The sequence below is a fragment of the Neopsephotus bourkii genome, unplaced genomic scaffold, assembly GCF_033783945.1.
Source record: "Neopsephotus bourkii isolate Nb327-2 ecotype Australia unplaced genomic scaffold, CSIRO-AGI_Nbou_v1 NB_274, whole genome shotgun sequence".
Classification (NCBI taxonomy): Eukaryota; Metazoa; Chordata; class Aves; order Psittaciformes; family Psittacidae; genus Neopsephotus; species Neopsephotus bourkii.
Window position 1 is genome coordinate 1,482,501 of NW_026900783.1, and position 12,500 is coordinate 1,495,000.

At 44.9% G+C, this 12,500-nt stretch overlaps 1 protein-coding gene across 6 annotated transcripts in view; it reads left to right on the forward strand.

The window, feature by feature from the left end:
- Positions 1-12,500, forward strand: part of MGMT (O-6-methylguanine-DNA methyltransferase) — a 148,845-nt gene that overhangs the window by 106,712 nt on the left and 29,633 nt on the right. For all 6 annotated transcript variants that reach the window (XM_061346748.1, XM_061346749.1, XM_061346750.1 and 3 more), the window contains exon 4: positions 9,454-9,611. In XM_061346748.1, coding sequence (XP_061202732.1) covers positions 9,454-9,611 — 158 coding nt within the window. The remainder of the gene's footprint in view (positions 1-9,453; positions 9,612-12,500) is intronic.

Below are 12,500 nucleotides of genomic sequence, written 5' to 3' on the forward strand. Positions count from 1 at the left end.
CCAGATGTCCCAGCATCCTGTCCAGCTGAACTTTATCAGTGTCCACTGTTGGGGAATCCACCACTTCCCTGGGGAGATGATTCCGGTGTCTGGTTGCTCTCATTAGGAAAAATTCTCCTTTTGTGTCCAGTCAGAATCTGCCCAGGAGTAACCTGTGCCCATCACCCCTCGTCTGTTCCTTGGGACTCCTTGTCAAAAGGGAGTCTCTTCTTTGTAGCCACCCTTTAAGTACTGGAACATGATGATAAGGTCTCCCTGGAGCCTTCTTTTCTTCAGGCTGAACAAACCCAGCTCTCAGCCTTTCCTCACACAGCTTCCCAGTGCTTGGATCATCTTTGTGGCTCTTCTCTGGGCCATATTTATTAACTGTGCATATGAGGCGCTGGTACAGGGTGCCCAGAGAAGCTGTGGCTGCCCCATCCCTGGCAGTGTTCAAGGCCAGGTTGGACACAGGGGCTTGGAGCAAGCTGCTCCAGTGGAAGGGGTCCCTGCCCATGGCAGGGGTTGGAGCTGGAGGAGCTTTAAGGTCCACCACTTCCAACCCAAACCATTCCAGGATTCTATGTATTAGCAGGGTTTTCTACAAGCCCTGTTCTTAACCTATGTTGACATGGAACTTTGGATGGTGAATGTCTGCTAGAATCCCAGATCTTGACAAGTTTTGTGACCGTTTCATCTGATGCCAGTGCCTGTGGTTTCTGAGTGTTCATATCTGGTTTAACAAAAAATAAACGAACCCCCTTTCTTCACACTGATGTTAAAGGCTTCACAGTAACATGGGGAGGGTCAAACTGGCCTCAGGGGCTTTGACTGGTGCCCTTCCTGCCATCTGTTCTCTTGCAGAGCTGCTGTGTTGTGCAGGACATCAGAAGGGCCTCATCCACATGAGGAAAATACTTTCATTCCATGTCTTTCAAGCAGCAGATGGGTGGCGTGTCTCTGGTTGTGGCAGGAGCGTACATAACAGGTTGTATGGCAGTCTCTGCCCTGATGGGAGACCCTGCATGTCAGGCATCAATGAGCCCATGGTAGGTCCTAATAGGAGATGCTCAAAGGGCACAGGCTGCATTACACCCAACCAGGGCAGTAGCTGCTTTGAAAAATGTCCTGATGAGTTGAATTCTTAAGAGGCTCCTGATTTTTGTGTATCTTAATTCATTTTAATAGGCTGGAGTATCTGCAGGTGCTGTTGATTATAATTCTGGGTGCTCACGTTCATCTGGAATTCATGCAGTAGCACACGTCAAGGTGGACATCCAAAGTCAGAGCCCGGTTCCAATAATTCAGCCTGAAGTTTTCCTCCTCCGATTTCCCAGTTCACCAATGGAGATCAGAGGCCCAGGTCTCACAGTGTCAGGGCTGTAATGTGTATTTTAACTGCCTTAGGATTTATGTGCATAATTGGGATTAAATCTATCTTAGATATGTAGAAAAAATGTAAATTTACTTCAGATACCAGTTAGTAACTGGGCTATTACTACGAGGCAAGCTTCTGGATAGAGGTGGTAGGGTTTATGTATAAGGTGGTGCTACCCAGCAGTTACACAGAGCTGGGAGATAGCAGGGGGACTGTGGCCAATACCCCAAACCAGGGCAGGTTCTAAGTGGAGAAGCGAAGGGAGCATGGTGTGTGGTTCCAGGGTCCCTTGCAGCCAGCCCTAACAGAGTTAATTGCCTGTGATAAAACCGACCTTGGAATTCTGATGGGAGAATTCCTTTATATAAGGGAAAAAAAGATGTTTTGTAACAATTTCTTGTAAGTGCTAAAATTAACTGACTTTCTTTTAACCTAATTATAGCTCTAACTGATGATATCACCTACGCTTCATGTTGCCTCACGTCTTGGGTGAGAGTGTGCTGCTGCTTGTGACTTGGCTGAGGTTTTGCTTTAAAGTGTTTCATGTGGAGCATCTATTTAATTACTGATGGTTGAGGGTCTTTTGGGCATGTGCTTGACTTCCCCCATTCTTAATCTAGACCAGGATGGGTCTTCCCAATGAGAAGATGCACAGAAATTGTATTGGGTTCTTTTATTTTATAGGCAAATCTTGCAGTTGTTTTGCTGCCAAACCAATATATATATCAGAAATATAGCAGGAAGAGAGCAGGAATACTTCTTTTCTCCAAATATGGCCCAGCTGTAGGCCTTTGAATAGTGTCACTTGTAGAGGGGCAATGGGTCTCAGTGGGGAAGGGGCTCTCTGGGCTGAGCACAAAGGCAATACAACCTCACAGTGTTGATGAGCACCAGAGCTGCCTATAGTTGTCTTGACCTGAATTGCTTCTGCTAGCATAAATGAGGCAGAAAAGTGCAAAATAAAAGCTGGAGGGAACAAGAATTAGTCTAGAAAATGTGGCTGGGAGACAGGAAAGAAGCAGTGCTTGAACTGGTGGCCAGCGAAGAGATGGACCATTAAATCCACTGTAGAGCAGTAAGGTTGTGTAGCGCTGAAATGGTCCAAACAAGGTGAATTAAGGAGGATGCACCAAAGGATGTGTGGTAGCAAGGGTAGAAAGAGTAGAACATTGAAACTGGCAATGTAAGGATAGGTTGACACAGAGTAGACAATGAAGCAGAGTTTGGGGCATTGGGATGCACAGGAGAAGATGGAGTTGAATGATGAACCATAACTTCTTAGTGGTTGTCCTTGCACCTTACCCTTGTGTGAACAGAGATCTTTGTCCATAATGAGATAAACTTCACTGAAAACACAAGAAATATGTTCAGGAAAACAAGCCAAGACCACACACACATGGGGTTGTTTTCCTTGAATGTGTTCCTTGTGTTCCTAGGGAGGCCATTGCTCACTGATTGCTGTGTTTCCTCCCTGTTCTCCCAGTACCATATCCCAGGGCACGATCTTGTTTGAAATCTGTGTCTCTCTATATAGGATTCCAATCAAAACTTTAATGGCACAGGGCAGTGAGTAGCATTTAATGACCTTCAGTGCCATCACTTGAGTCTTTTGGGCATTGACATTGATTTTCCTTATCTTGGCATGTGAGGACAGGAGTCTCACTCCCTTCTTTAACATGATTGCTGGTACACACACACCAGGAGCACAGAATAAGCAGGGAAGTGGCTTTGCAGGCATCATGGCTGGCTGTGTGTGCTGATCCATTGACAACCACAGTGTAGAGCCTGAATTTAACATCATTAACTGCAAGAGTCAGAAAGAAAGACTTGGATACTGATGTATTTTACTCGAGGTGCATCTGTTTAGTTGGCATTTCTATTTGATACCCAAGTTTTTGTGCAGGTACTGGTTTTGGGGGGTAGAAGAGAGGGATCCGTAGGAATTTACATCCTCATACCCCAGATATTGCAAAGGCAGTAAGACAAGAAGTGAGTCTTACTCAGTTCTGAGTTCTTGGGCTCTTCCATAAATGCATCAATTCCTCCTTAATAGGTCTTAAAAGGAACTGGCAGTGGGGTGGTTCAGCACGAACCCGGGTGTTATTTCTGCTTATTGCAGCTCTCACCCTTTTTTTAATCTCTTACTGCTATCATAGAGATACTTCATTTCCAAGAACCTAAATTACGCTATGTGAGGATGTGCTTCCCCATGAATTTAAAAGCTCAAAAGCTGCTTTGTTCATTGATTCAGTGGGGGGGGAACGCAACGCAGGCACACGGCTATTTGAACTCTTTATTTGCCACATTTACAATATTAATAACACTGTTTCTAGAAGTTGTCACATCAAGTAAAAGATCTTCATTCCAGACTGTCTTTTGGGGCCAAATTGAGACTGGATGCATGCATTTAATAAATTGTAGTCTCAAGTAGTCATTTTTGTAAATAATTAGCTTGGGTGAAAGAATAAGTTAGCATATTGTATGCATCTAATGTTGCAAATGTACATACAGCAAACTTTCCTATTAATCAACAGTCAAGCACTGTAAGTTGGGTCTCATACATAATGAATTGTTCTTAAACCTCCTGGGTTTCAGTGATAGAAAAATAAGAGAAAACACAAGTGTAGTAAGCTTTTGAATAAAATCTAACGAGATTGCTCTGCATCCTGTAATCGGTTTGGAATCATTAGAGACCAGATAATTCATCTGCAGGTTTGGGGTGGCTTTAGCCTTCATCTATCAAAGAAAGACTATTTAAATGACATTTAGGTGTTGGTAAAATGCATTTGTATTTAATTTCACAATGAAGGCTTCAGTAAAACTGCCAGCTAGCACTATGTTTATTATGTAAAGAATGATGCTGCATGACTGAGTCTCGTTTTAATGTTAATTCTTGTGTTCTAATCACTGGTGATTCCTCCATTTGAAAAGTAACACACCGGGTATTTCTCTAAGCAAAAAATGGTTTGGTAAGACAAGCACAGGTATATATAATAAAAGCACAATCAGCCTTTATTGAATCATAGAACCCCAGACTGGGTTGGGTTGGAAGGGACCTTAAAGCTCACCCAGTTCTAACCTCTGCCACAAGAGCTCATTCCATAAGATCTTGGGAAGTTGTATGTAAAAAACATACATTCCATGTTGGTTTTTTTCTATTTATGTTTATTAAAGTCTTTATCCCTGCTGTTTGGGGTGGAACTGTTGTAGTTGTTAGAGCAATGTAATAACGAGTTATCAGAGTCTGCCCACATGGACCACTGGCCCACAGCTGACTGCAGCCTACCAGGAGTTGTGGTCATTTACTTGGGCTAGCTGGGAAGCTTTTTGTTCCAAATAGAACTAAAGAAGAATCTTCATCAGCCCAACACCTGAAGGAGTTTATAAACCTCTCCTTAGGCAAACTGCAGAGGGTGAGGTATCTGTCCAGGGAGAAGACATTCATGTGAATGTGGCTACAGGGGTTGAAGTAAGCATTAGATGTTATGTTCAACCAGTTGATTACATTTAATAAATACAAATATTGTATATTTATATACAAATAAATTTGTGTGTAACCACTGCGACACTGTAATATATATGCTGGAAGCTGCCAGCTCTCACCTTTACCCTCAGGGAGTTGCCAAAGAGCCGCTGTGATAAGTTCTCTTTATTGTAAATCACACAAGTCAAGGTCCATCTTGTAGCGTTTCCTTTAAGGCTTATGAAGGACTGTCAGAAGCAAAAAGTAGCTGAGAAGTAAGAGACCTAATTAAAACCATACTGATTTAGAGCATGGCTGCCCACTGAGGCCACTCCGAGCATTTCTCTGGTTTTCATAATGATGAAGCTATTGAGGATGATCCTGAAGCCAGTCTGCTGCTTACATGTTTATTTTGGAAGCACGTTAGAAACTTCCAGTTCTTGGCAAGTGGTTTGGAAGGAGCCTGTTAAACTGAAACAGGTGCTGTTCCTGATGCTCTCCCCTCTGCTAAAACCATTTTCTTCATTTCATCCCATGCAAACATCAGAAGGTACGGAAGAAACGGGGCTGGGATGGAGCATTGGAAAGACCCCTCTCAGCTGTGTGGACACAAGAGCCAGCTGGCTTCCTTAGTTTATTCAGTCTTACAAAAAAGCTGTAATGGAAATAGATACATAGGATTGTAGTAGGAATGGTATGGAATAGAATCATAGAATAGTTAGGGTTGGAAAGGGCCTTAAGATCAAACAGTTCCAACCCCCCTGCCATGGGCAGGGACACCTCACACTAAACCATGGCACCCAAGTCTCTGTCCAACCTGGCCTTGAACACTGCCAGGGATGGAGCATTCACAACCTCCTTGGGCAACCCATTCCAGTGCCTCACCACCCTAACCCCATCTAAACTTCCCCTGTTTAAGTTTTAACCCATTACCCCTTGTCCTGTCACTACAGTCCCTAATGAAGAGTCCATCCCCAGCATCCGTATAGGCCCCCTTCAGATGCTGGAAGGCTGCTCTGAGGTCTCCACGCAGCCTTCTCTTCTCCAGGCTGAACAGCCCCAACTTTCTCAGCCTGTCTTCATACAGGAGCTGCTCCAGTCCCTGATCATCCTCGTGACCTCCTCTGGACTTGTTCCAACAGTTCCATGTCCTTTTTATGTTGAGGACACCAGAACTGCACACAATGCTCCAGGTGAGGTCTCACGAGAGCAGAATAAAGGGGCAGGATCACCTCCTTCGACCTGCTGGTCACACTCCTTTTGATGCAGCCCAGGATACGGTTGCTTTCTGAGCTGCAAGCGCACACTGAAGCTGGCTCATGTTAAGTTTCTCATTGAATAGCTGTGCTCTGTGTAAGTTGGAGCAGCATGGCTGCTCATGGGATGCAGTGGGTTCCTGTGCTGGGACTCACCATCTTTCTTGGACTTTGCCACCACCAAGAGGTGAATGATGTAGTTTTAAGAATCCCATTGTAAGGCTGTGTAGATGAGTCAGTCACTTGCAGCTGAATATCCATGCAACATCACCATAAAGACAGGCATCTAACTTACTGCACACACATAATCATCACAGAATCCCAGACTGGTTTCAGTTGGAAGGGACCCTAAAGCTCATCCAGCTCCAACCCCCTGCCACAGGCAGGGACACTTTCCACTAGAGTGGGTTGCTCCAAGCCCTGTCCAACCTGGCCTTGAACACTGCTGATGCTGCCACGCTGCTTCTCACATGTTTTGGGGGACAATGATAGTAGTTTGGTGCCTTTCTGGAGCAGGAGGAAACCACAGCAGTGTCAGGCTGGGATGGTCGGAGGCATCTGGGGGCTGCTTGCCTGCAGAGCAGTGAGGAGATGAAGTCTTGGCTTTATGATGATATTACAGTCCAAATCATTTCCAGACTCCCAAGGATGTGAAACAAGATGATGTGAAAAACATAAGGTTACTGGAGTTTTGAGTGCTTTCAATGCTCTTCTGGATAAATGGAGCAGAAAAGTCTCCCAACTTCTCTTTGAGATTTCAGAGGCATTATCCCTGTTCTGTAGTTATTACATTGTCATAGCTCTTACAATCCACAGTAAAACTGAGCCACATTCTGCTGAGCTCTGTACATGTGCAGAATAATGGATTATCCAGGGTGTTTGGAGCTTGGTTTGAGGTCCGTGTCATAGGTATTCCTGAAAAAAAAAGCTTATACATAGGTTCTCATACCTGTTTCTTAGCAAAGACGTTATTAAATGGCCGAGTAACATAAAGTAGACATCAGCGTTATAAAGCAAATTGTACTACTTCACACAGATATAAAGAATTAAAATCAAAAGCATTAACTCAGTGAGTAAATGGAAAGAGAAATCAGATTGCACTTAATCTCTAGCACTGGATCCAAAGCTGATTCTTCATTTTGTTGTGCCTCTGCTCCAAGCCATCAGCTCATCTTCTTGTGCGACTGGAGTATTTTAATTGTCCACCTCTGTGGTCTTCCTCTTCTGTGCCACTTTCTAACCAGTAAGGACGTGGCCTTCGGTGGTTAACAGTTAATCAGAAAGTGAATTGGGGCGGGAGGAGATGGCAGGGCTGTTTGATCCTGCACCAGGCTGAGAGCAGCCCTGACCCAGCTCCTCCTGCACATCATTTATCCTGTCCCGAGGCCACGCCGGGGCTGTGTGATTCCAGGGACATCCCGTTGTGTTCGGCTCCACGAGCTGATGTGGATCAAGAGTGGGAAGACGTTTGGTTTTTCTGCAGAGGTGCCTTGTGGCAAAAGCAGACCCGGTGTCTTTTATGCCGTTACATCACACGTTCCATTTCTGGGGCTTTCTGCTCAGAGGGGTCTAAAAGTGGGTTTGTGCACTCGCAGCACGCCGGAGCCTGCTGGGGAGTTTGGGTTGCTATGCTCTGTCCCCAGACCTGGTGGAAGGATTGCTGTGGTTTTCTCTTTCTTCCATTGTCTCAGGTTGTGTTTTAGCAGCGTGATGTTGACAGACTTCTTGTTCTGGTGGTTGGAGCAGCTCTGCTCTGGAGCCAGGCTGAGAGAGCTGGGCTGGGGCAGCCTGGAGAAGAGAAGGCTCCTGAAGGGGAGACCTGAGAGCAGCTCCAGTGCCTAAAGGGGCTGCAGGAAACCTGGAGAGGGGCTTGGGACAAGGGCCTGTAGGGACAGGCCAAGGGGAATGGCTTGAACCTGCCCGAGGAGAGACTGAGCTGAGCTCTTCGGCAGAAGCTCTTCCCTGTGAGGGTGCTGAGGCGCTGGCACAGCCTGCCCAGAGAAGCTGTGGCTGCCCCATCCCTGGCAGTGCTCAAGGCCAGGTTGGACACAGGGGCTTGGAGCAAGCTGTTCCAGTGGAAGTGGTCCCTGCACATGGCAGGGGTTGGAGCTGGAGGAGCTTTGAGGTCCCTTCCAACACAAACCAGGCTAGGATTCTATGTTTCTATGGTGTCTGGTTGTATTTCCAGCTTGGGGGGCAAAAGCTGCAATAACCTTAGGATATCTCATCAGTGATGCTTAAGATTCTGGATGTGAGAAGTTTGCTGGCAGGAGCTGCTGTTTTGGCAGTCATCCATCATATTGCCTCTTTATTGGTTGCCCCATCATTTCTCTCAGGTGTGTTGCTAATGGGCAAAGCATAGCGTTGGGAAACATGGCTGGATATTTGCAAATCCAGTGTTCACATTTTCATTGCTCTCCCATAGGAAAAGAAGGAATAAGTAGCCAGGGAAGAAGTACATTTTTGTTTGCGGGTGCTTTGTGTTTGCTTGCATTGCTCTTCAGTACCCTGCAAGCATGAGCTGCCATTGAAAATCAAATGAATTCTCAATTGCTTCCTTCCAATTCAATAAGTGGAGGAAAGCAGAAACCTGCCACAGCTGCTGGAAGGAAACGGTGCAGAGGACGGCACAGGTTCAGCAGAAAGCCATTTTGTTTCCTTTTTTCTTAAGGGATGGTCCCTGGGGAAATGGGACTGCGCACTTGGGGGCCATGGATGAGGAGCTTCACCTCCACCCCCCCTGGAAGCATCATGTACCATGGACTTGGGTGGTATTCTTCCTCCCTGACACTTCTTGCTCCCTGCTCATTTATGCACAGCATTTTCCTCAGTGTTTAATGAATTGTTTTATAGGTGTAAGAAACTTTGTGTCACAGTGCATTTGTAGAGGTGGTGGGGATCCATTTCATCATTGCTATTATGAATCTTTTCATCTTTATCAGAGCATAAAAAAGGTGGAGTCTGTATCCAGATTTGGTTGCCAGGACTTCCTCATCAGGGACTGAAGCAATAGGACATGAGGGAATGGGTTCAAACTGGAATAGGGGAAGTTCAGGTTGGAGATAAGGAAGAAGTTCTTCCCTGTGAGGGTGGTGAGGTGCTGGCACAGGTGCCTAAGGAAGTGGTAAATGCTCCATCCCTGGCAGTGTTCAAGGCCAGGCTGGACAGAGCCTTGGGTGCCATGGTTTAGTGTGAGGTGTCCCTGCCCATGGCAAGGGGGCTGGAACTGGATGATCTCAAGGTCCTTTCCAACCCAAACCATTCCATGATTCTATGACTGTTTTGAGCTTCTTATTCTTTTTGCGGCTGTAGAGACTACAAATATTGATTTTTAGTAATTTTTATCACTAATTCTATGTTTCTTTCCCTCCCCTCAGGGCAGAGTCCATAGCCACGTGTGAGGTGTATGAAGGCACCGAGGAGATGACAGAGCCACTGCAGCAGTGCATGGGTTGGCTGTATGCCTACTTCTGCGAGCCTGCAAGGACAGAGACCCTTCCCGTGCCAGCCTTCCATCACCCGCTGCTCCAGCAAGGTCTGCTCCATGTGGCACCCATCCCTCCCTGCACCCATCTCCCTAATTCCTGGTCAGTGGGGATAAAAAGGATGTGGTTCAGCTCCCAGTGCTTGCTGGCTGGAAGGTTTGAGTATGAATGCATCTAAAGGGCAATGAGCTTTGCCGTAAGGTTTGTTTCACATCAAGTAGCTGAGGATTACACATGTCCATGTCATTTGACGTGTGCCATAGAAGCAATTGGGGATAGGTTGTGTAAGGTAGCTATGGGTTTATTCCTCAGAGTTATCAGAGGCAAGATTTTGATGGTTTTAAGCAAAGAACAAGTATTGTTACAAGGAAGTTGTGCTATTTATGTGTTTTCATAATAACAAGACCTGAGAAAAGTTTCTTCCTACTATTCTATTTGTCTTTCTGTCCATGGATGAAAGGTAGCTATGTGAACTGTGACCTTATTTGCCTTCACAAGTGTTCTTAGTGTCTTAATTTTTCAGTCTGAATTTGAAGATGGCAATGTAAAGAGGGCCTACAAGAAAGCTGGAGAAGGACTTTTGACAGTGGCTGTTGGGAGAGGACAAGGGGAAATGGCTTTAACCTGCCAGAGGGGAGATTAAATTAAGAGCCATGTTGTGAAAACTTGGGTTGGAGTGAATGTGAATGGGCAAAGCTGGGTAGGGAATAGCTGCTGCTGCTGCTGCTCTTTCCATCTCTGAATAACATCAGGAGAATTCTGCTTCCCAGGTTATCCACCAGACGGTTATAAATCATTTAAAGTAATGTTTTTACTTTAATGACTATTCCTAAATGAGCTACTACATTCTTTTTAGTTTGGCTAATGACATTTCTTGGTCTAAGCACTGATGACGATGTTTTAGGTGTTGGTTTGGGGGTTCACCGTGAACAGGCTTGGCTTGACTTATGGTCAGAGTTGAGAGGGGACTTTGGTCCTTCCCCAGGCAGCAACATCTGTGTGCAGGCAACACTGGAATAAAGTGAAGATCTTTTAAAAGAGGAAAATAAGTGTATTTTAGTTAACAGGAGGCTTTTTGAGGGAAAGCAGTCATCACACACTGCTATTATTGAGTGGAGGAAGGAAAGCTCTTCAGCACCATCCAAATGCAGAACTCAAATGTGTGCAGGTTTGGGATGGGGCCATGAGCATCAACACCAGCTTTCTGCAGCACCCATGGCTTTGTGAAGGATGCAGCTGATGGCCCCAGTGTCTGCAGTTGTCCCAGTGGGGTTTGACCTTCTGTATGGCATGTTCTATGCAGGTTCAGAGGGGTTTAATGCAGTTCAGTTACTTGTTCTTGGACTGAGACCACATGTGTGCGTTTTACTGGGGAGGGCAAGTTCCTCATGGAAACATTAATGAAGAATTAACTGGCAGAAATCACAATGATGGGATAGCATTCCTGTTCTCCTCTGGCGTTCTCCTAGCAATACTAAGAGAAATAATAAATAGTAATAAAGTAGAAAAAGGGCATGGAAATACATATCCAAAATAGGAGTTGCTTAGTAGAAAGGTAAGGAGGGAAACATGTTGTCATGGATCACATTGAACATTTCAATTTATCTGTAAGTCAGAATTGCTGTACTGCTGAATTAGGAATTTGGTATTTATTTACTTTTCCACATTTACATTTGAAAGTGCTACTCGTTTCTTGAGGCGCTTAAAGATGCAGAACAAACATAAGCGAGAGCATGAGGATCCGAAGCTGGGAGGGCTTTTCCTCCTCACACTGATGTTCTCACATCTCAGTTCATCAACAGCCCTTCTGGTGAATCATCAAAACCTTTGCCCCTTCGTTTCTGCCTTTCCCTTTAAATACGACCACTGATTTTGTGGTCATTTGGTATCAGGTAATTTGAGTTCCATCACCCCGTTCTTTTGTGATCAGGACTGACTGGTGAATATTTGGTTTTAATCAGTGCTTATGTCAAATCTAGTATTTTTTTCCTGTGCCAGACTTACCTAAGAAGGGTTTTGCTTATGTCAGACCCCTTAAAGAGGTTCCTCATTTGACATTTAACAAGTGTAAAGTGCTTTTGATATCATAGAATCCCAGACTTGTTTGTGTTGGAACTTAAAGCTCATCAAGTTTCAATCCCCTGCCACAGGCAGGGACACCTTCCACTAGACAGGTTGCCCCATCCAGCCTGGAATTCTCAATTCATGTTCAGTTTTCTGCAACTACTTGTAAAGGGAAAAGGTCCCTTCCAACCCAAACCAGTCCATGATTTCAGTGATTTCTGTGAACATCAAGCACCCTCCAGCATCACCTCCACTGACAGTAAAAGTCCAAGAATAACGGTTTCATTGTGCTATTGTAATTTGGTTTCATGGGTGTGTGCATTACCAAGGCAAAACCAAGCACAATTATGACATTTACTATTTCCGTGGCTTATTTTGGGTCTTGAATCTTTCTAAAGTGCTTGTAATTTTCTAAATTACTATTGAAAGGGGGAAACATTTTTAAAAGCACTCTAAGTGCTGAATGAACCATTCCTTCTTGTAACACATCATTGGCAAAATGTACATCTGAAGCACTGATGCTGTAGAACAAGGTGTTACAGGAACATCCCTGAACATTTATAATGGGAAGTGATTCATTGGTGTTACTATATCATGGTCATTAGTCCCCTTTATATATGAAGAAGAAAAATTGACCCTGTTGTTTTGAAGGAAGTGTGTAAGTTTGTTTGAGTTGTGGGTCTGGAAAAGGCAGTGTTGGACTGGTCAGTCCTGAATTCCCTGACTCTCCTTTATTTGTGCTTTATAACGTGGTGGTGGTGGTTGCAGAAGGCAATGCTGGACACTGCAGCGAGGAGCTGTTGTGTGTGTTTGCAAACCAGATGGCTTATTAGAGCTACAAGAGCAGAGGAAATTGGAGGTACACCAGCGTGTTC